Source organism: Biomphalaria glabrata, chromosome 9, assembly GCF_947242115.1.
Source record: "Biomphalaria glabrata chromosome 9, xgBioGlab47.1, whole genome shotgun sequence".
NCBI classification, from domain to species: Eukaryota; Metazoa; Mollusca; class Gastropoda; family Planorbidae; genus Biomphalaria; species Biomphalaria glabrata.
This window is the reverse complement of record NC_074719.1, coordinates 15,692,180-15,715,349: the sequence shown is the minus strand read 5'-3', so window position 1 is coordinate 15,715,349 and position 23,170 is coordinate 15,692,180. Positions and strand designations below refer to the sequence as shown.

Genomic DNA, 23,170 nt, shown 5'->3' with positions numbered 1-23,170 from the left:
GGGGGAGTTGTGTGGAGTTTATTTTGTTCAGGTGGTAATTTAATAGTGGTGTGTGTCCTGTTCTTAGTTGGAAGATTGTAGATTGTTCTTTGCGGGGGAGGAAGTTAATACTGTCCGGTTTGTTAGGCGTAGTCATTTCTCTGTACATGGCTCTGCCTGTGTTTCCTGATGCCCATTGGTTGAGCCCCTCCTCTTTGTGATCTTTAAAGACTATAACTTTGATCAAGTTAATGATAAGTTTTTAAGTTTGAAATCCTGAAAAAAAACCAGTGCAATTTACTTATCGTTGCAATGTTGCAAAATTGAACTATATATTAATGGCGATGTATTCGATTCCAAAAATTAAGGATGAGTGCAGAATTTCACATGACTACACAAAGCCAGTGAACTATAGATACTGTAATAAACAAATGAATTTTAAAATTTAATAGACACTCATTTTATAGTTGTGGAACAATAATAAAACGTAGGTAAATATAAATTATATTTATTGCAGCGCAACAAAACAAACGAGAAAAAAAAGTTTTTTTAAAGGGGAGGGGTGACACCCTGAGCTGACCGCACCGGGTGACATCCATCTTAGTGACGCCACTGTGCAGGAAGATGGAACGCTACAACTGATGGGTCTAAAATTGGGTGGCAGTCCTTCGTTTGCAGAATGAAAGAGACCAAAAAAAAAAACATGGCATATGAGGGTTAGAAAAATGTGTAAGCTGTTGGGTATAAGCGTTGTAATTCGATCAGTTTTATTTTATTTTTATAGTGTTCCGGGCAAAATAAACATATATATATAGCCTACCAAATATTTCAACCGTAGCGTAGTATGGGAATCAGCTAGTATAATTATTGTAGGCTACACTTTTATTTTTTATTATCACTGTAGATAAGGAATAGCCTACAATTTTCTGTGCTCTTTTGTTTGTAACAGCCTAATTTTAGTAGGCCCTACTGAGGATGCACTGAATTTGTACTCTATAACTTAAAAATTATTTGAAAACAAAATCTTAATTAACTAACTAACGGTAATAAAGGGGATTAGATCTAGATACGAAGATAAACTGCCAGCATTCAGAGTGTTAAAATTATACCTCAATTATTCATTATAAGTTGTACAAACCTTGACCTTGTTACTTTATAGTGAAAACACTGACCTATATATTTTATATAAAATATATAGGTCTGTGACTGAAAATCTTCAATTTGAAACATAAAAACTGACAGTACAAGGGAGATTATTCTTTTCTATTTGTAAAACTGTCAACAATATGAATATTGAAAATATATCCGCCGGTTCAGGCTTAGCTATGACTATGCCATTGCCAGCTATGCCTATGGAATGGTAGTTCTAGATCTAGTCATTCTAGTATGGTTCAGGTAGCTATGTATAAATGTATATGTTATGTTTTTCTGTGCTCTTTTGTTTGTAACACAGACTCTAATAAATTAAAATATATCATGCCTGTTCAGGCTTAGCTATGAATATGAATTATGATCATCATGATCATATGATGAGTAGTTTAAGTAGTTACCACTACTAATACTAGATCTATTACTAATACTATCTAAGGAGAGTATCTAGATCTAATAATACTTATTCTAGTATCATAGTATGATACTAATTTAACTAATTACTATATAACTTCTTTCTCAGTGTTATAATAGTAGGGATGTTACAAATTTTTTCAGAAAAATTATTTTAAGAATCTTGTTGTCTGATATGTTGTAGATTTGAAAGAGCCTTCTAAATTTATATGAATTATGTATGTATGATTCCTGGTTGAAAGAAAATAAATTTTCTATGTGTGCTTATCCTTATCATAGCAACCAATGGGCACGATGTGAGGAGATTTGAATGTGTTGAATAAATATGCTTGCCATTTCTTATATATTAATCAACTAGTCCAAAAACATGTTTCAAATGAAAGTTTATTGTTATTAAAATATCTGAACACTAAGCTGCATATTATATACTCATTAGATCTAATTCTACATCTATTTCAAAATGAGTAACTGCAGAAATAAATCAATGTCAGCCATTTTGACATCATTTCAGTCTAAGTTTTTTTTAAACTGCTATAATAATTCAACCTATCAGAAAATTGTTTGATGTCACATGACCAATCTGACCAATCACTGTTATCTTGGCATGTAAACAAGAAGGCTAAAATTACAATGGTTAACAATGGCCTCCAGCATTAGATTCAACTGCTAAATATTAAAAAATTAATAGCATCCAAAGTGCACAGTATTATGTGAAAAGTAAAGCACTGAAATTTAGCCAGAAAAATGCTCTACAATACTGGAGAGTCAAAAGGCGTGGGAATGTTGAGCTTTTTAAACTATACACAAGGGAAATCGAACCTTTATTTAAGTCTAATAAAACGAAACCTTCTACTCCACGTGGGAAAGCGTAATTTCATTCCCGGAAGCCATTTTTATTGGTCAATCAAAAACTATAACTCTTTTACAGAGAAGTATTCAATTAATAGGTTAACAAAGTGCACCTTTAAGGTATGTAAAAAAAATGTCAGAAAAAAGTCGAAACAGTTTTTTGACTTAATAAAAGGGGCGTGTCACCGGATATTCTAACATCCCTAATAATAGAATAAATAAATAACACATATTCATGCATTTCTGTTGAAAATTTCATTTGCATATCTCTATTGGTTAAAAAGTTATAACCATTTAAGTGTCAACATTTTTTTTTTTTTGTCGTTTTCGAAATGTCGACCCACATTTAAGAAATAAAAAAAAAAAGTTTCAACTTCTATCTCAGAATTATAAAGAAGAAATAAATAACACATAATCATGCATTTCTGTTGAAAATTTCATTCAATTATCTCAATTGGTTTAAAAGTTATGACCATTTATGTGTGAATATGTATTCTGTTTCTGTCGTTTTTCAACACCTACCCCTTCATCAAAGGCTTAACACAAAAAAGTGTTAATAGATATCCCAGTTTTAAAATTGTCATAATTATCAGAACATAATTGCGCATTTCTATGGAAAATTTTATTACATTATCTTTAAGCGTTAAAAAGTTATAGCAATTTAAATGTATAAGCTCCTCCTTTCGGTCACAATTTTTTGGGTATTTTAATAGGCTAATTTTCCGACACTAAAATGGTCATAACTTATGTTCTAATTAACCTAGAAGCATAAATGAGGTATCAATGAACTCCATTCAAAAAGATCTATCTAACTATACTAGTTTCATTTAGATTCATTAAAGTTGAAATTTTTATCAAAGTACCTACTATGAGTAACTACACTTAACTATCACTATGAGATGACTATGATAAATATAAAAAAATGATTATGCCGGCTATGCCTACTAGATCTAGTACTAGATCTAGATCTACTAACTAGTCATTTTAGTATGGTTCAGGTAGGCTGGTAGCTATGTTATGTAATCTAGATTCTAGATCGAATACCCTAGATATTAACTATATTATATGATTCAATGTTAATAGAGTAATAGAGTATTATAGAGTATATCTAGAACATCATTATTGAATTATGATTTTTAGATCTAGACTAGACAATAGATAATATTAAAAAATATTAAAAAATAAAATAGAATAAGATTATAGATCTAGATCTAAAATTAACCAGTACAGTAAAAGTAAAAACCTAACTGTTTAAAAAAAATTTTTACACTTAAGTTAATTAGATCTAAGTCCTTATTAAGTTGATCTAGTTAGTTAAGTTAGCATACATTATCATACAATGATATTACTGTGTGATATGTACACTAATACAGCTGCAGTCTCTGAGTCTGCAGTCCAGGGTTCGTAGCGCTCCTAAAAACTCCTAAAATCTCCTAAAAAATGAAAAGTCTCCTAAAAATTGCCGAAAGTCTCCTAAAATTTTGTCCACTCTCCTAAAATTTTTACCCAATATTTAAAAAAAAAAAATCTTGCTTATTTCTTGCTAAAAATGTGAGGGGAAAAACAACAGCGTAACTAGGCATTCTGATCGCATGACCTTACGGGCTGGCTGTGTTAATGAGCTGACCAGTGACGCGTCTACACCGCCTTTCACCCACTTGTGAAGCGCGACCTCGTGATTGAAGATGGCCTTGGATCAAGCAAGCATTTCACCTGGCAGTATTTTTCTGAAGTCATTTATTGTTACCACTAAAGACGCGCTAGATCTAGTCTGTAGTGACTATTGCCTATAATTAGAGCAATTACAAGACTAATTTGTAGGCTACACTCCTCTGGGCCCTCCCTCACCTAAAATCTTCTTGTTGTAAGTGTAAGACTAAGAGTGACTTCGCGTGGAAAGTCCGTAAATCTTCTAGATCTAGCTAGTATCTAGTAACTGTAATAGTATCTAGATTTAGATTTAGATCTAATTTAGATCTAGTGAAGATAATTCGCACCTAACCTGAAAACTCCGTGAATTTTTGTCAATTTAATGATCTCGATACATCTAATGTCTAGATTACTCTAGAAATACGCTAGATTCTAGATTTACGCTAAATCACTTTGAGTCTAGTGAAGATAATTAGCACAAAGAAGTGAAAAGCCCGCAAATTTAGACTCTAGATCTACGGTATATCCAGTGAAGATAATTCGCATACTGCCGCGAAAAGTCCGCAAATTTTAGTGACTTAGATCTAGACTCTAGATCTACGGTATATTCAGTGAAGATAATTCGCACACAGCCGCGAAAAGTCCGCGAATTTTAGTGACTTATGTCTAGACTCTAGATTTACTCTAAATCACTAGAATCTAGTGAAGATAATTCTCACACAGCCGTGAAAAGTCCGCAAAATTTAGTGACTTAGAGTTAAAGTCCGCGAATTTTAGCGAATTAGCTTTATAGTCTAGATCTTCTGTAAATTTAGTGAAGATAATATTCACACGGCAGTGAAAAGTCCGCGAATTTTCGTGACTTTGATCTAGACTCTAGATTTACGCTAAATCACTAGAATATATATAGTGAAGATATTTCTCTCACATCCCTGAAAAGTCCGCGAATTTTAGTGACTTACATCAAGAGTCTAGATCTACTGTAGATTTAACAAAAATATTTCTCATACAGCTGTGAAAAGTCCGTAAAAATTATTTCACTCGTAAAAAGCCAGGGAAACTATATGGTTGAAAATGATTCTGCTAGGAAAAAAAACGCGAATAGGTCTAAACCCCCCCCCCCCCCCCCCAATCCAAAAGCCATTTTTTAGTAAGCAAATGTCAACTAAACATTCAAATAGGCCAATATTGCCCTATATATTACTGGCTCTGTTTATGAAAAGGATTTAAGTTAACTAATAGAAGAATAAAACATTACCTCAAATGCACACCATGACTCTATCTATAAGATAGGGGCCTACACATAGGAACTAAAAATGTACATTTCCATCACAGAGAATATACATCATGAATAAGGCATCTCTAAGAATGTTTCTTATTTCTAAAAAAATTGAAAAGTAACCTTTTGTAATGTTTTTAAATAAATCTTTGAAAAAAAATGGTTGTTTGAGGTTTTGGGATGACAGTCAAGTTGTTACTAGATTAAAAGATAACTTTCATTACATTTTCTGTGGACATACCACAGCTGATAACATTGTTTCTGTGGCATATTGGCAAGATATTTATTATTTTAAAAATCAAATACAATAATTGATTTGATAAATGCTTAGTTTTGTGTATGTTTTAATATGTATCACACAAACGGATAGGAAACACACACACACATCATACATTTCATCCTTAAAAAAACTCCTAAAATCTCCTAAAATTTTGTCATGGAAAAGTGCTACTAACCCTGGCAGTCGCACTGTGACTTACACTAGAATCTCACAAGAGTTGATAAAGGACTAGACTAGATCTGCTTCTGCTAAGATCTAGAGTCTAGATCTAATAATTTCAGAGTGAAATGTGAATATGAATAAATTTAAAGTAGGCCTACTTAAACAAAGTGCTACAGACTTTTACACTTTTAGTATTTATAGATCTAGATCTAATATAATATTATTATTTAATATAAATGGTGTGTATCTAGTTATGTAAACTAATACCGCCAGGAGAACTAAAACAAATAGTTGAAATAGATCTAGATCTAAATCTAGAAATTCTAGATAGAATCTAACATTCTAACTATAAATTAGTATAAATATAGATAGATATCTAGTCTTTAAACTTAGGCGTCATTAAACTTATTCTAGAACTAGATCGAGACTATTCTAGACTCTAGATTAAAATTTTAGATCTAGATCTATATTATATGTTTTATTTTAATTTTTAAGATTAAATAGAATCTAGATTTTAGTCTAGAATATTAAGATCATAGAACATCTTAGTGTAGTCACAGTCCAGTGTCTTAAAAAGACAATTCTACTCTAACAATCACATGTATCATAATCATATCATTGAGTGTAGATATAGATATTATTATAGTATAGATCTATAGTATACTGGTACTAGTCTACTTTTAACACTATTAGTTTCTAGATTTAGTCAAACATAATGTCTCAGTCTTGGAATATTCAATAGAAGGTGAAAATATTATCATTATGTAATTTGTAATAATATTAAAGTGTTTTTAAATTAGAACCTGAGAGTATTTGCTTATTTTTGAAGAGTCTTTTGTCATAACAAGTGGCCCCATGTACTACATCTAGAATCTAGGACTAGACACTTTAGATCTAGTCTAGTAGACGATGGCATAGACATCTATTCTAATTACTTTTGAAAAAATAATTTTTGTACTTAATTACTCACTCATCTGTAATAGATCTAGCATAGATTCTAGCAGAACATTATTTATTTTAGAAGAGTTAAACTTAACAATAATATCAACCTATTGTCCCAAGTGTAGATGAGTAGACATTAGCTTCTTTTATCTTTAGTTGTAGCCAATTTTTTAGCTTAAGCCACTAAGATTCTAGTTTAACATCAGTCATTAATTTTTTGTCATGTTAATATGCTTCTTTCAGATCCTAATATTTACATCTAGCTATGTCTCAGAAAAGTTATTCAAATTTGGTAACAGAGGTTTGTGGCTGGAGTAAAGAAACCTGCTTGAAAAATGTAGAAACAACTCTTCCATCAGCTCTTGTATCCTTTTTGAAATTTTGGTACACCTGTCAACTTAAAGATTTCTGTTATATTATACTGTATGTGACTTAGCCTATTTTCTTTTTTTTTCTAAATTCTAAGGTGAAAAGCTTTGCAAACAATAAATAGCCCGTCTTGCATTGTCCAAGCACTCTCTAACATATCTTTTGGCCCAGCAGTCAAACCACTTTATTCATTCTTTTGAATTGGATGTAGAGAAGTAGAACTGGAAGAATTGTAGACAACTGCCCCCATGTTATTCTATAAATATAAGACTATTGTCTAACTCTCCATTGATGTCTCTAATGGGTGGGTACATGACTTTAGTTGGGGAAAGTAAAGGCGGTTGGTTGTTGTGCTGGCAACATGACTCCCTGCCATTAACCATTGGCCAAAGAAACGGATGACCTTAACATAATCTGCCCTATAGATTGGGGAGGGGGGGGGGCAAACATGCTCCTTTTTTTATCCTTTTAAAAAAAAAAGAATTTTTTATATTTTTCTTGTTTTAAAATCACTATGTCTCTTATTCTTAATTCTTGACTGTAATATTAATTAAATGGATAGAATCATCCAGAGGATTCTTCTTTTTCTTAATCAAATTTATCAGAATATTTTGGAGGATTCCTTATATAAGCCTACAGCTGATAACATAGGTTAGTGAATGTTTAGCAATTTTATTTTATTTTAACTTACTAATTCTAAATGCTACAGTGAACCTTTTTTTTTCTCTATTATTCATTGAAAAGAAATACTTCTTTTACTTAATAAAAGTCCAGAACAGTGGTAATTTTAAATTAAAAACACACTTAATAAAAGGCTTTGATTGTTTTATAATAGAAAATAATATTTAAAGCTTGACAATTAAATTAGCTTTATTTCATGTATTCCCATTATCATTTGACTAGCTTGTCTATAATGTTGTCTTTTTTTTTTTGTCTTTAACATTTCATTTCTACTTATTTGTTTGATTGAGCACATTTTTAGCTTTCTCAGCATATTTTTAAAAAACAACAAATATTTAATTACTTTATTTCAATATGGATAGTAGACATTGAACATATTGCCATCTGAGCGAAACCTGACTTACACTGATTCATGTTCCGGAGGTCACCCAATAAAATCTATTCAGCTCCAAAGATCGCCATGGTAAAACAACTTCACCTATTTACTATGCACAGTATCAAAGATGCACCGCTTTTAAGGGAAGTTGATAACCCTCTGGCCAGGGCCAGTAGTGCTTTTGGATGCATTCATTTGACCCAACTGTCCCATACCAAAACAAAGGAAAAGGTTGTAAGAGCTTCTCTGTGCCCATGATTTCAACCTACTTGCTCACACTGAATATGATCTCCAGCTCACAGTCAACAAATTTGTGTACGTCTCTTTTGATTTAACTATAATCTTCAGAAAAATTGATTCATGTTCCAGAGGATACCCAATAAAATCATCTATCTAGGAAGCACAGTATCAAAGGCACACCGCTTTTAAGGGAAGTTGATAACCCTCTGGCCAAGGCCAGTAGTGCTTTTGGATGCCTTCAAGTGAGAGTGTGGCGGAATAAATATCTTGAACATTAGCGAAGGATTACTTTTGCTTTCTAACTAAATTTGTTTTTGAAGTTAGTTTCTTGGCAAATAAAAGACAAGGATTTTGTTTTTGTTCTCTAGGTCTATTGAAAGTGATCTGTCATTCACTGCTACCATGTCTGCCTTGCCAAGAGCTGGAGGAGAAAGTTTTCAGGAAACTTTGCCCAGCTGTAAGTTAATTGCATTAAGAGATTGCACGTAGACTATGTTTCAGATAAAACATACACATTCACTATATTCTTAATCAACACACACGCATAGACATCAGTGACTCAGAACTCTATTTGACTATTTCTAAACTAATTTTTTTTAATGACTTTTTACATTTTACGTCTTCATGTCATGTAATATATAAATATTTAGTTGACTGTAAGTTCTCTAATATCTAGTGAATTCTCCATTCATTTTGCTTTCTTACATTCAGAACCATGGATATAATACTATCTTTTATTGCAAGTAAAATAAGGGGGAAAATTGGTTTACTGTCTGTTAAGGTTTATCCAATTCTGTGTAAAGATCTTCATTTTACTTCTGCAGAAATAATTTTTTTTATATTATGATATAAAAGGTTGTGGTGTAAAATGTTTTAAATTTCTCTAATCTAAATGGGCGTACTGTCATTTCATCCCCGGTCATTTCAACTGTGGTTATTTCCTCCCCAATTAAATATTTTTTCTCAGACAATGTTTAATGGTGCTGTTAAGTAAATATATAAGTATGTTTATCTATAATGCTTGTTGATATTATTAACATGTTTTTATAATGTTTATAGTGTTCCCTCTTCATTTTTGTGCAGAAATCTTAATGCTACATGTAGTTGTATAATGCTAGATATATTGACAAGCTGGGCTTGTTTTCAGTTCGGAAGCTTTTATGTGTTGTATATATGTCAATATTATTCTGCATCATTAAAGCTGTAGGTGTGGTGGAAGTAGTGGAAATGTTTTAGAGATAAGAAATGAACAATTAGAATAATTATAATAATTCTGCTGATAATGTATCTCCTGGAGGTAATCTTTCACTTTATTTTTTTTTGTCAAACATTCTTTCTTGAATATGGATTTGTCAGTTTTAACCTTGAGATAACAGTTTTAACCTTGAGATAACAGTTTTAACCTTGAGATAACAGTTTTAACCTTGAGATAACATTTCCAATAAACACTGACTTCATCAATCCTCTGAATGCCAATTAATATAACCTATGAAAGCTTTCTTTTAATCCCTGTTTAAACATTAGAGTACCTACAATAGTCTACTTATATTACTGATTTACATTAACACACAAAATCAATTTTTACATTAGATCTATATCTATAGATGTCAAATATTTTTAAATTTTTAAGTAATATTAAATTGTATTTTTTTATGGCACACTTTTTGTCATAAAAATAAAAATTTTGAAAAGTACTGGTTTCTTAATTTTTATAAATATTATTTGTTGGTTAAAAGGTCAAAGTATGAAATGACCAGGAACCACCAAATGATGGATGAGCTATTTAACTAATGAGATTCCCATTTTTTTAAATTCTGACTGCCTCTCCAGACAATTAGTGCTGATTCAAATTAACATAAGCTTTAAGATTTTGTCTGTTTATTAAAACATTTTATTTTGTAATTCTCCAGATGATGAATTTTATCCACAATATTTTAGACATCATAGACTCTAACTTGACAGATCAGCGAAATGAAACTGACCTAGATGTTAAGGCTCTTTTGTCAGAACATTTAGAGGTATTTTTTTTTACCTTTGTTTTTTTTTTTTTTTTTTCATTTTACATGTTTGAATAATGCTAGGTGCCTATTTTTACAAATATTTTTATGACCCACAACTTATTGAATTATTTATTATCATGTATATATAGCTCCTCCTTCATTGTCGAAGATGAGATTATTTCTCATTTCCTATGGACTCGAAGATGACTGTAAAGTCCAATCCTCACTTTAAAAAGCCGTCCGCATATGTGGCAATGGTGGGTTAGGTCAGTTGCAGATGGGCCTGCTTCTTCTCTCATCTTTTTGTTTGTTTGGAGCTCTTTCATTCTGGCAACTTTTCTTGCTTCAAATCTTGAGACTCTGAGATTCACAGCTTCATGCCATGAGGAGCGATCCAGAGCTAGTGCTTCCCAGTCATGAATGTCGATATCATGTTCCTTGAAGGAGCTCTTGAGAGTGTCTTTGTAACGCTTGTATTGACCTCCCTGGGAGTTTATCATGTAACACAGTAACTAGCTACTAAATAAATGGGTGGGATTTTATGAATATGCAGAGGCACTTATATGTCTAATTGAGTTCCTGGAGATTGAATGTCAGTTTAAGACATTTTTGTTCTTAGATCTAGCTCTAATTGTTACCAGACATCTCAGCCTGTAAGTCTTTTGGCCACAAAACAGCTAAGTGTGAACTGCTTCCAGCTTTTAAATTTAAAAGAAATTGTATTTTGATTTTTTTTTTTTACTCCCTTTCAGTATTTTATTAATGTGAATCAGTGTGTTGATCAGTGCATCAAGTGTGCCATGAGTGTGTCTGTTGACCTCTCCTGGGTTCAGTCATTGCCAGGGTGTGCTGTTCATGTGCTACTTCAAGCCTACAAACATTGTAAAACCAGCAGCCAACTTTATGGTGAAATTCTGAATCTGTTCTCAGAACAGCTTTCCATTTTGTTCAAGACAGCTCACGCTTTACAAACGGTAAACGAAGTTTTTCTGAATTATTGTTTTTAGCTTTTGGAGAAAATCTGAAGAACATAAAATTGTTTACCTTTTTTTTTTCATTTTAATTGTAAATTATAATTAGTTTAGGTATATGGGCTTATTATTTTGTCTCAAATGTTTTATCTACATAGTATTTAGTAGGGTAGCAAATACTTTTGTTTTTCTTTTTGTGGTTATCATAGTGTTTTATTTTTATTTTTGTAGTTTTATTACTTTTTGATTACGATGACATGTAGACAGACATATGGCCGTAATGCATATAGTCATGAATTCATTGATTTTAGTGAAGTAACATAGAAAGTCTAGTTCTTGATATTGAAATGTAAAAATGTTTAAGATACAATGAAAATGCTTTTACGGACATACCAGTTATAATCTCTTTGAATTTTATTTCACATTGAGACATTTTTTTTTATGAATTCTTGGCTTTGAGAGGTGGAATTTGTTAATGAAAAAAAAATGGATGTCTGTTTAATGTATTTATAATTGTTGTAACTGAGTTTTATGGTGTTTGTTCTTCTTACAGTCATTATTAGGGCTGCTAGACAATGTTTGTATCACTGGAGCACCATTGGAAGAACATGTTAGCATACTTTGTTCAGGTGGGTCATGGGTTAAGTTATAAATAGCATTAACAGTAAATTTACCAAAACAAATAAGACACTTTAATTTTAAGCTTTTATTAACATTTTGTCTTTAACTACATGTAAGTGAAATGTATCATTCATTAGTGGAGCTATATTTTCTGACTAGTTTTACAAAAATGTTTTTTAAAGAATTCTATTATTGTAGACTTTGAATTAGATATTGAACTAAATTATTTAAAATTTAGATATAAAAGAAATAAAAATGACCAAAAACTGAACACTCTTAGACTACAGGTAGCATTGAAAGAAGAATTACAGGGATAAAGAAGATCATGTGTAATTTGTAACTTTTTAGAATTTTTTATTGTTTATATATATATATATATATATATATATATACACATATATATATATATATATATATATATATATATACACATATATATATATATATATATATATATATATATATATATATATAAGTTATATAATAAAATAACAAGATACTCATTACCCTTCCATTACTTTAGTGTGTACAACTCTGTATGAAGTTTGTTGTGTGGTGTCATCGCTGGACATCAAGTTGGTCATTAGTTTATTGAGAGGCATTTCAAGGTACTTACATTTTTTGTTCATTATTTATTCTGGTGAATAGAATCAGAAATACACAATTTGGTGTAAAGGTTTAAGTAGGTCTTTCTATTTTTATCGTCATGAAAACATGATTTCCTCCCTTTGTTCAGATTAAGTAGCCAACACCTGAGTTTGTTACAAGATCGTCTGGATGTCTCTCCTATTATCAAATATTTGTGCCATGAGATTGGCCAAGGTTACGAGTATCTCTTTGAGCTGTGTGGAGGAACACAAACAGAGTCTCTGGTTCGTCTCCACTTTGTTCTAACTGTTCACTATCCTTAGGAAGTAGTATAACATTTGTGACATAGTATGAGCACTTCTACAATAGTATTAAAGAAGTATATTAATCAAAATAAATATTTACCTGGAGGATTTAGAAAGCTAACATAATGCATCAAACAAATAACAATGATGTTATCATCTAAAAAAAATCTACAAGAGCAGTTACGGTAGAGATTAACTCTAATAGCAGGTCTTAGGGTGGACAAAATTTTAGATTTGCACTTCAAAAAATCAGAGATAGTATAATTTATTTCCACATCAATACCATAGAATATCTGTCAATTACTCTAGTCTAAAGCTATTGTCGTTGTAAATTTAAGACATGTTGTACTTTAACAAAGACTAAACTTAATGATGATTGCCTGTATATAGTCTCAGGGAGATGATAAGACATTTGACAAGCTGGTCAAAGTTTTGGGTTTCCAGATGAAAGTCATGGTGGCACTGTTGAGAGATTACTCCAAGTACTTGGATAACTGTGAGAAGAATGTTGTAGACTTGTTACTATGTTTTCACAGGTATACTTTGACTTGTGACTGACTGTTTATAAATGTTGTAGAATTGTTGCTATGTTTTCACAGGTATACTTTAACTAGTGACAGTCTGTTTATAAATGTTGTAGACTTGTTGCTATGTTTTCACAGGTATACTTTGACTAGTGACAGACTGTTTATAAATGTTGTATGCTTGCTTGTTGCTATGTTTTCACAGGTATACTTTGACTAGTCACAGACTGTTTATGAATGTTGTATGCTTGTTGCTATGTTTTCACAGGTATACTTTGACTAGTGACTGACTTTATAAATGTGCTCTTTATCTGATTTATATAAAGTGCAGTCCTGTTGGATTACAAGAAAATATTTGCAATGTCCAATTTAGTACAATATGTAAAAATATCATTTTTTTTTTTTTGTATTTTGTTTACCTTGTACAACTTTAAAAAAGAAAGCTATAACTTAGAAAAAAAATATTTTTAGAATTATTTAGAATTAATGCATTTATTTTAGAAGACTTTTAATAATTGTAAAGCTAAAAATTAAGTTTTTGGATTTGTTCTTGTCAGATTACTGCCACCAAGTCTATCAGCTAAAAGTTTATCAGAGAAACAAATGGCTAGTGTTAAACTTCTTCTGATCAATGCCACGGCTCCCATTGTAAGCCATTTAATAACTAATAAAGCGCTTAGGAGAGAGTTGACTAGCAACCATAGTGCAGGTGAGTGATTGTGTGGTCATCTCAATGCTTTCATACAGTTTATATCAACTTTTACCAAAATAGTTCTCTTCAATATGGCATTCTGTATATCTGTAAGTTTTTGTAACATAACTAAAGAGCTTGTAAAATCATCCTCATCTCATCTGTGGTCTCATCTGGGGTATGGGACACCAACCAACTTCCTCCAGGCATCAGTTGTGGGCGAGTCTCTCCAACTGTTCCTGCGTCTTGCACATCTGCATGGCATGAGCTAGTTAAAGTGTGTTAAAAACCTCATTTTTTTTATAAAAGAAACATTTGAGATTGAACTAAAAAAGGCAAAGAATAAATAAATAAATTGCATTCGGATCTTATTTGTTCAGCACATACTTAAATAAATTGTGTGTTATAATTCAACATTCATCATTAGGTTTTGCTCTGCGTGTGATGGCTCAATAGAAGACTAAATTTAAAAAAAACATTTTAGGTAATAAAGCTGGCAATTAAAACAACATTCTTTACTCAACTTTACCTCTCCTCTCATTAGATCAGTTGTACATGGTACTAGGCTTTTAGTCATCAATAAGTGGCCGGAAGCAAATGTTTTGGATTTAAATCTTGCTTCTTCTTAGCTTCTGATAAAAACCAACTCTCTCTCTCGCTCTCTATCTCCCTTGCACACAAACACATAATGACACTTTCTACTTTCTTCTTAATCACTTTAAACTTTCTTAATAATGAGAGAGGAAGTCAAATAAATATTGGGAAAAAACTTTACCCCCCCCTTTCCCCAAAAGCATTTTTAAGATCTTTAAATGATTCTAAATTGTGAAACTTCACATATTTATGTGTTAGATTACAGTGAGAGATAGCATTATATTGTAAAATAATATGTTTAGACCATTTGAGACTGTGAGGTTAAATAGTATAAATTATAATAACAAGCACATAGAATTAATATCAACTAAATAGGTGACACAAACTCTATTTAAAGGAAATCTTCAAGATAACTTAGTAGGGTTGGATACACACACCTTTCATGGTCAATCATTACGATGAGTTCATTGTCTATATATAACTGATTTGGGTTGGATAAAATTCTATACACACCTCTCAGGATCTATCATTATGCTATGTTCATTGTCTACTTTCACATTCACTCTAAATCATTGTGAACTAATATTATGTTTTGATGGACTGGTAATAATGAATCAATAACTTTTCTTGTCCACAGATGATCTGTCAGAAGACAATTTCCCAAAACTTATTCTTCAATTAATGGTTCTTGATATGTTACCCAAATTCGAAGGTTTGTTAGAAGCTGTGTTAAGATATAACAATCATTTTAAGCAAAGCACAAGAGTTAACTATTAAAGATTCAAATGATATACTTACTCATTTTTACAGCTGATGTTTTTGACAGCTGGCTTGCACCAGTCAACTACCAAGAGAATGTACCCACATTGAGTCTACTTGCAGCAATATTTCACAGTGTACAAATGTGTAGGCAGTCCTTTTTGTTTTATTAGTGTAAATTTTATAAAGGTAATATTTTTCTTCTCAAATTGAAAAAAAGTGAAGGCTACCTCCATTTGTTTCTGTATTTTTTTTTGTCATTACTTTATTCAGTGGATCATTGTGTAGATACATGACTGTCTGAACCAGTGGATCATTGTGTAGATACATGACTGTCTGAACCAGTGGATCATTGTGTAGATACATGACTGTCTGAACCAGTGGATCATTGTGTAGATACATGACTGTCTGAACCAGTGGATCATTGTGTAGATACATGACTGTCTGAACCAGTGGATCATTGTGTAGATACATGACTGCCTGAACCAGTGGATCATTGTGTAGATACATGACTGTCTGAACCAGTGGATCATTGTGTAGATACATGACTGCCTGAAGCAGTGGATCATTGTGTAGATACATGACTGTCTGAACCAGTGGATCATTGTGTAGATACATGACTGCCTGAACCAGTGGATCATTGTGTAGATACATGACTGTCTGAACCAGTGGATCATTGTGTAGATACATGACTGCCTAAGCCAGTGGATCATTGTGTAGATACATGACTGTCTGAAGCAGTGGATCATTGTGTAGATACATGACTGTCTGAACCAGTGGATCATTGTGTAGATACATGACTGTCTGAAGCAGTGGATCATTGTGTAGATACATGACTGTCTGAAGCAGTGGATCATTGTGTAGATACATGACTGCCTGAACCAGTGGATCATTGTGTAGATACATGACTGCCTGAACCAGTGGATCATTGTGTAGATACATGACTGCCTGAACCAGTGGATCATTGTGTAGATACATGACTGTCTGAACCAGTGGATCATTGTGTAGATACATGACTGTCTGAACCAGTGGATCATTGTGTAGATACATGACTGCCTGAACCAGTGGATCATTGTGTAGATACATGACTGTCTGAACCAGTGGATCATTGTGTAGATACATGACTGCCTGAATCAGTGGATCATTGTGTAGATACATGACTGTCTGAACCAGTGGATCATTGTGTAGATACATGACTGTCTGAACCAGTGGATCATTGTGTAGATACATGACTGTCTGAACCAGTGGATCATTGTGTAGATACATGACTGTCTGAATCAGTGGATCATTGTGTAGATACATGACTGCCTGAACCAGTGGATCATTGTGTAGATACATGACTGCCTGAACCAGTGGATCATTGTGTAGATACATGACTGCCTGAACCAGTGGATCATTGTGTAGATACATGACTGCCTGAACCAGTGGATCATTGTGTAGATACATGACTGCCTGAACCAGTGGATCATTGTGTAGATACATGACTGTCTGAACCAGTGGATCATTGTGTAATAAGAACAAGAAGAAACATTTATTAATGAATAAAGACTCTTTAATTTCTTATGTAGTTATTTCATATTGTTCTTCTAGCTACTTTCACTGCATAGTTCTTTTTTTTTCCCACTGTGTTATAGGTGAAGTAGAGATGAGGTATCCTGTTATGTTAGCTGGTGTTGTGGTAGCTGGAAAACCTCAAAGGTAGGCTCAGTTTTTATGCTGGATATTTTATGCATGAATTGGGTTTTTCCTCTGTATGGTACCACACAGTTTTTCAAGGTAAAATAAAGCTTATTGAAATGTATTCTGTCTTGTAGGCAAGTAAGCCTTTATGAACATGTAGCAACTCATTTGTGTGGCTTCATTGGAGCATGTCCAGCAAGGCATTTTAGTTTACTGGTTTGTACTTTTGATTTTATTATAACTCATATTCTTTTAAGATGCATTTAGATTATTTGTTTCCAATTACTTATTACAAATTTTACAGCAGTCTCTATCAAATTAAAATTATAGACTATTTAGTTTTTAAAAAGTTATAGTTCTGCAACAGATATATCAGTTTGTTTAGTTAGTATTTTTTTCTAAGTTCTAACCTTGGGTACTCTTAAATTGTACATAAAATGTATACATTATTTATTAGATATTTACTTTGATGATATATTATTTCATTACTAGGAATCAACACTTTTAGAGCATGTATTAGGAAGGAGCACTCTGTCCAGTCTTCTAGCTGCAGATTGTTGGTGCTTCTTAGCAAGGTAGGGCATCCTGCTGTTGTCATTTTTACTATTACAAGTTATGTTGTATTGTCAAAGATAAAAATGTACTTGAAAAACTTTCAAAGATAAAAATGTACTTGACAAACTATCAAAGATAAAAAATATGCTTGACAAACTTGTATCAAAATTGTTTTCAACTTGTAATATCAAGGCCATTATCAGTTGATTTAAAAAAAAAGAAAATGTTATGATGAGCTAATCAAATTTAACAAAACAGGTTTGTCTATACTAAGAAGCAGCTTTAACAATGAGTAAACAAGCAAATTTATTGAACTGTAATCTACTTGCAGTTTACTTAAAATTTTAGTTATTTTACCAACTGACTTATGCTTTATTTCACCTTGAGCTTCCACTATTGTCAAGATATTTCTGCATTATTTTTCACTTGACACCAGAATAGGGTAGCACAGAACATCAGATAAAACTGTTCATACTGATTCATGCTAATTACATGAATCGGTTTAGTACTCAACTTTTATACATTTTTGTTATCTTGTGCAATTACTAAACAAGCTGTACACTGCCTAAGTTGTTGTGTGTATTCATAGGTATGGCACAGCCAATTTGTGTCGGGATCAAGTCCAAGGTTTGGTCAAACTTTACTTACAGCTTAAAAACACCAGCAACAAGACAGTTCTGTTTAGACTAGAATCACTGTTACACAGACTTATCAAACTGATGGCCAGAGATCATCAAGTAGGCAAAACTAAAACAACTTTTTCATCCTATTTTTTTTTTCTAGAACAAATAGTTGGGCAAGATTTTGGCAAGTTTTAAATGTCTGAAAAAAATAAAGCTTTGATGAAATAAAAGTTCAATATTTACAATTCTAGTTTTATTCAAATTAAATTAATGTTTTAATAATCAAGCAATTTAAAAAAAAAATCATAAAAATATTTTTAACTTGAAGTATAGCAGCTGCCTACATCTAATCACGATACAGTTTCTACTAAAAAATAATGTTGCTTGTACCAATGGTTATGCCGTTTTCTTCTAAATAGAACTGTTTAGTTGAAATGTTTCCTCCTGAAGAAGAGCCCATGTTGTGGGTGGCAGTGACACCAAATTGTTTACATGAAAACCTGGGTCATGATGTAAGGAACAAACTGTTACAGTGGTCAGTGAATGTGGTCAACAGTTCTTCAGTCAAACTCTCACATCTGGTTAGTATTTCATGTTCAACTCACTCTGTCTGGTACAAATATCTTGAACACTTTATTTCTCCAACTTCCCATTCTTCAAACCTTGCACAATTATTCATTAATGAATCAATCCAAAAATTAACCAATTAGTTAATTCAATAATGGTAATTAATTGTTAAGAAAAGCTTGCCAAGTGAATCACTAAATGACCCTGTTTAGACATTAAAAAAAATATGTATTATTTTATGTTTCAGTTGACTGCACTAGATTTCCTGACCAATGTTGTATCCAACAGCCCCTCACAATGTTCCCCAACACATCAAGAGCTGATAGTTCACTTTGTGAATCAAATGTCTATCCAATTACAAGTCCACTGTGCACTAACACATAGTCAAGAAATACTAGTTGCTAAACTAGTTCTTTTAGCAGGATCTGTGCTACAACAGTTGTCAACGAAAAGTATTCTACAGGTACATTTTCTTTTTTTATGTTCTTATTTTTATTTTCTAAACAATTCATAACATAAATGATAGTGTTTCTTTGTTGTTTGTCAAGACTTACTAATACTAAATTAACCCAACCACCAGGTTCTAGTTGTAATTCAGAAATGTCTGGAGGAGAAAATTTCACTCAGCTTCTGTTTGTCTGTTGTTCACTTCCTGGTCAAATTTTCCAAATGTAAAATTGAGCCCTGCTTTGAGGTAGGTATATACAAGGAAATATTTACTTTTAATTTTAGTTTGTCATATTTAAATCTTTTATGTGTGTGGATTATATCATTCTAAATGTAGTTAGATGATTGATGAAAACAAAAATGGCCACAAAACTAAAAGTTTTTAATTCAAAGCCTGTCAGATTCTTGCAGAATTTCTACTATGAAAAGCCTAACTGGGTTAGAACATGCACACACTATCTGTGTATATTGTTAACTAAAGTAGGATAACTCTACATAACAAGCACTCCAGGAATGTAAAAAAAATACAAATTTCATCAACTGTATGTACAGTAAGTTAAACTTGTGATCTTTTAGGATCAGTGAAGTTCTTATTCATTCTTAACAGTCTTCTGATACCAACATGGAGCTTAAGTGTCATGTGGCTAGCACAACGATTAGTCACTTAGCACAATGGCTAGTCACTTAGCACAATGGCTAGTCACTTAGCACAAGACTAGTCACCTTTACTTTCACTAACTCTGGGGTGTCTTCCCCCACCCTCCAATTGCATTTGAACTTGCAAGGCTTTTTGTTTGACAGCCAAGCGACTTAATATTTGTTCATCTCAACCACTTTTGTGTACAAAGTATTATTGACTATTTGCCCTGTTTCTCCAGCAAAGTCAAGTTTTAGAGAAACTGTCCAAAGTGTTTCACCACATGTTGAGTCATCCAAGTGCACTGGTCCACCATGCTGCTTTGTCAGCTTTTGCTGACTTTGCCTCTCACACTATCCATGAGACTGCTATCCCAGCATGCATCCAGGGTGAACAATGGCTTCAACAGAGGGTGGAAAGGTTCCTTAACAAGGTAAGTCAACCTGGAATTTATCTTCAACTTATTGGTAAATTTTTTTTTTCAGTGTAAATACATTGTATACATAATTAACAGAGAATGGAACATGTATTTTTTTTTATTTTTTTTTTACAAAATCAAAACATTGTTATGGATCCATTCTCCAGTCATTTTTGTTTGTTTGTTTATCTTACTAAAAAATTCTAGAAAGTTAATAATACTTACACATTAAGGAAGAAATCTTTTTTGTTAAATTCAAGAAATAATTTAGGCTCATGCAATTAAGAGCCTACTGGTTTTATTATTATTATTTAATTAAAAGTAAAGTGAAACTTTGTATTACACTTCCAACTTTCTTGTTGGACTTAGTGGCCAGTAATGGTGTAATAGTTGGGATTTGATTTTATTTTCATAGACATAACATATTTTAGAAACCTAACATTAGTTTTACTATGACACATGTAAGAGCTCCAATGTATTCCAATAGACTGATGGCTCTGCTGCATTTAGTCTATCCAACATGCATGTTTGTTTATTTTGTTTTTACTTATTAAATTCATGTTTGAATATTTTTGGTCTGATTACTAAAAGCAGACTTTTTTTTTAATTTTAAGTGTCCCCATAAACCTGCTAAACAATTTGATCTTGTGACCTTTCTGAGATCAAATCTAATAGAGGCAAGCAGAATTAAAACTGACACAGCTTGTACCTCAGAAACTTTAAATCAAGAAAAAGGAATGTTTGCCATAGAATTGGAACATATAAGAGACACAGAATCAGAGGTACATTTCTTTATGAAACTCATTATTTTCAAAAACTTTAATAAATAATTGATATCTAAAATTAGTTAACAACTGCAGATATTAGGGAAACCTTTTGTTTGATTTTTTTTTTGTATGTTTATGTTTTTTTAATAACTTTTTCTACCAAGTTTTTGGAAATGAAGGCTTAGTTGGTAATTCAATTTTACCTTTTTTTTTATTTAGTAAGAAAACAAATGGAGCTAACTATTTATTGAAATTTTTGTTTAGTTACTGTGCTTGTTTATTTCACTAGAAACAAAGAAAGTGTATTCTGTTGCAATGTACTTTTAATGTTAAATATTTGTTTGTCCAGCCACCCACTAAAAAAATAAAATTAAAAAACACAAGTGATGAAAATGACACAGAAAAGTTTCCAAAGCAGATGCTGCCATCAAGCCAACAATTCCTCTTACAAAGAATAATCTCCCTTGCTGATGACCTAGAAAAAGAAAGCAGCCAATCCACACTGACTCCTGAGTTTGTAGACTCTGCTAAACTTGCTGTGGCTAGAATCAATGAATGTTTGGTATTAAATCAATCATGGTTTGATAGTTTATCTTGACATTTATTGTAATGGAATATAAATATAGTGATTGATCTTTTGTCCTGAAGAATTCATGATCTGTTGTAAACTGAGGGTTTCTTTGTTTGATGATATGCGCATCAAAAAGTTATAATCCTTGCTTTAAAATAAATATAAAAGTGACTCCTTCCACTTCCAACTCTCTTCCATTTTAAAGAGTTCGATGACAAAGATACAATACACAAGTCATTGTTCTTTACTTTGTGTTGAAAGGAAGTACCCTTGTTTCTTTGGCTTACAAAACACAGGAAATAGAGTTTCTTTGTTTCTGTGGCTTACATAACACAGGAAGTAGAGTTCCCTACTTTCCATGGCTTACAAAACACAGGAAGTAGAGTTCCCTACTTTCCATGGCTTACAAAACACAGGCAGTAGAGTTCCCTTGTTTCTTTGGCTTACATAACACAGGAAGTAGAGTTCCCTACTTTCCATGGCTTACATAACACAGGAAGTAGAGTTCCCTACTTTCCATGGCTTACAAAACACAGGAAGTAGAGTTCCCTACTTTCCATGGCTTACATAACACAGGAAGTAGAGTTCCCTACTTTCCATGGCTTACATAACACAGGAAGTAGAATTCCCTACTTTCCATGGCTTACATAACACAGGAAGTAGAGTTCCCTACTTTCCATGGCTTACAAAACACAGGAAGTAGAGTTCCCTTGTTTCTGTGGCTTACAAAACACAGGAAGTAGAGTTCCCTACTTTCCATGGCTTACATAACACAGGAAGTAGAATTCCCTACTTTCCATGGCTTACATAACACAGGAAGTAGAATTCCCTACTTTCCATGGCTTACTAAATGCAGTAAGTAAAGTTCCCTTGTTTCTGTGGCTTACAAAACACATGAAGTAGATTTACTTTGTTTCTGTGGCCAACAAAATTTGTATGTGACCCACAGCAAACAATCACCACCCTGAAGTTTCCCCTTAAGTTTGTTTAAAGTTAGTTGGAAATCCTCAAACCTTTGTTAAAATCCCAAGCTCCATGTATTATGATGACTCTTGGTTTGTTACCTTGGCACTCATAGATATATTCACCCACCTCTGTTAGTTTTTGACTGAGTGTAATACATATGTAATGAATCATTAAAAAAAAAAAACTTCTAAAAGTAGATTTAATCGAATAACAGATTTTAAAAAATTGATACCATGCACTTCCATGCACTTGAAAACAAAATCAAATTAGTTGTGTGTTCACTTTGCTGTTAATGTGATATGTAATGGTTTCAAAATAATTTTTCTTATTCATAGTTTGAATTTTATTGTCATGATAAATTCTGTTAGCTGTTTAAAAAAAAAAGATTCTTTTTTAATTGTTGAATTTTTACTGTATAAAGTATTCATTGATCTTTTAATTAAATAAATAAATATGTGTACGTCTTTAAGTTTTGAGATGTTTCTTTTGTTTGATAGGTCGGTACAATCAGAATCA

The 23,170-nt window shown here is 32.2% G+C and overlaps 1 protein-coding gene and 1 long non-coding RNA gene across 7 annotated transcripts; one reads left to right on the top strand and one right to left on the bottom strand.

Moving 5' to 3' along the window:
- On the bottom strand, positions 1-1,149 carry LOC129928305 (uncharacterized). The gene is made up of 2 exons (XR_008779894.1): positions 1,089-1,149; positions 1-255 (listed from the first exon to the last, which is right to left on the bottom strand). It is a non-coding gene; the product is annotated as an uncharacterized LOC129928305 (long non-coding RNA).
- Positions 315-23,123, top strand: LOC106080109 (uncharacterized protein C1orf112 homolog). 6 transcript variants are annotated; one of them, XM_056042113.1, is made up of 23 exons: positions 315-466; positions 6,948-7,068; positions 7,679-7,724; positions 8,739-8,827; positions 10,281-10,388; positions 11,123-11,344; positions 11,895-11,970; positions 12,486-12,570; positions 12,699-12,834; positions 13,246-13,391; positions 13,937-14,088; positions 15,302-15,376; positions 15,475-15,570; positions 17,058-17,121; positions 17,238-17,319; positions 17,596-17,678; positions 18,248-18,395; positions 18,701-18,862; positions 19,096-19,311; positions 19,429-19,542; positions 20,174-20,365; positions 20,965-21,132; positions 21,467-23,123. In XM_056042113.1, the coding sequence occupies exons 2-23, from the start codon at positions 6,970-6,972 to the stop codon at positions 21,713-21,715; spliced, it is 2,808 nt and encodes a 935-aa protein (XP_055898088.1). In that variant the 5' UTR covers positions 315-466; positions 6,948-6,969; the 3' UTR covers positions 21,716-23,123. The 6 variants fall into 6 exon arrangements, with proteins under 6 accessions (XP_055898088.1, XP_055898087.1, XP_055898090.1 ...); XM_056042112.1 differs by having other exon boundaries at positions 315-470; XM_056042115.1 differs by having other exon boundaries at positions 320-470; positions 6,979-7,068.
- Positions 23,124-23,170: the final 47 nt, after the last annotated feature.

Bases quoted from the DNA above. Each gene is read 5' to 3' on its own strand.
- LOC106080109 (XM_056042113.1), top strand. From the start codon at position 6,970: ATGTCTCAGAAAAGTTATTCAAATTTGGTAACAGAGGTTTGTGGCTGG. The intron at 11,345-11,894 runs GTAAACGAAGTT...TTCTTCTTACAG, and splicing joins CAGCTCACGCTTTACAAACG to TCATTATTAGGGCTGCTAGA. The intron at 11,971-12,485 runs GTGGGTCATGGG...CCATTACTTTAG, and splicing joins TGTTAGCATACTTTGTTCAG to TGTGTACAACTCTGTATGAA.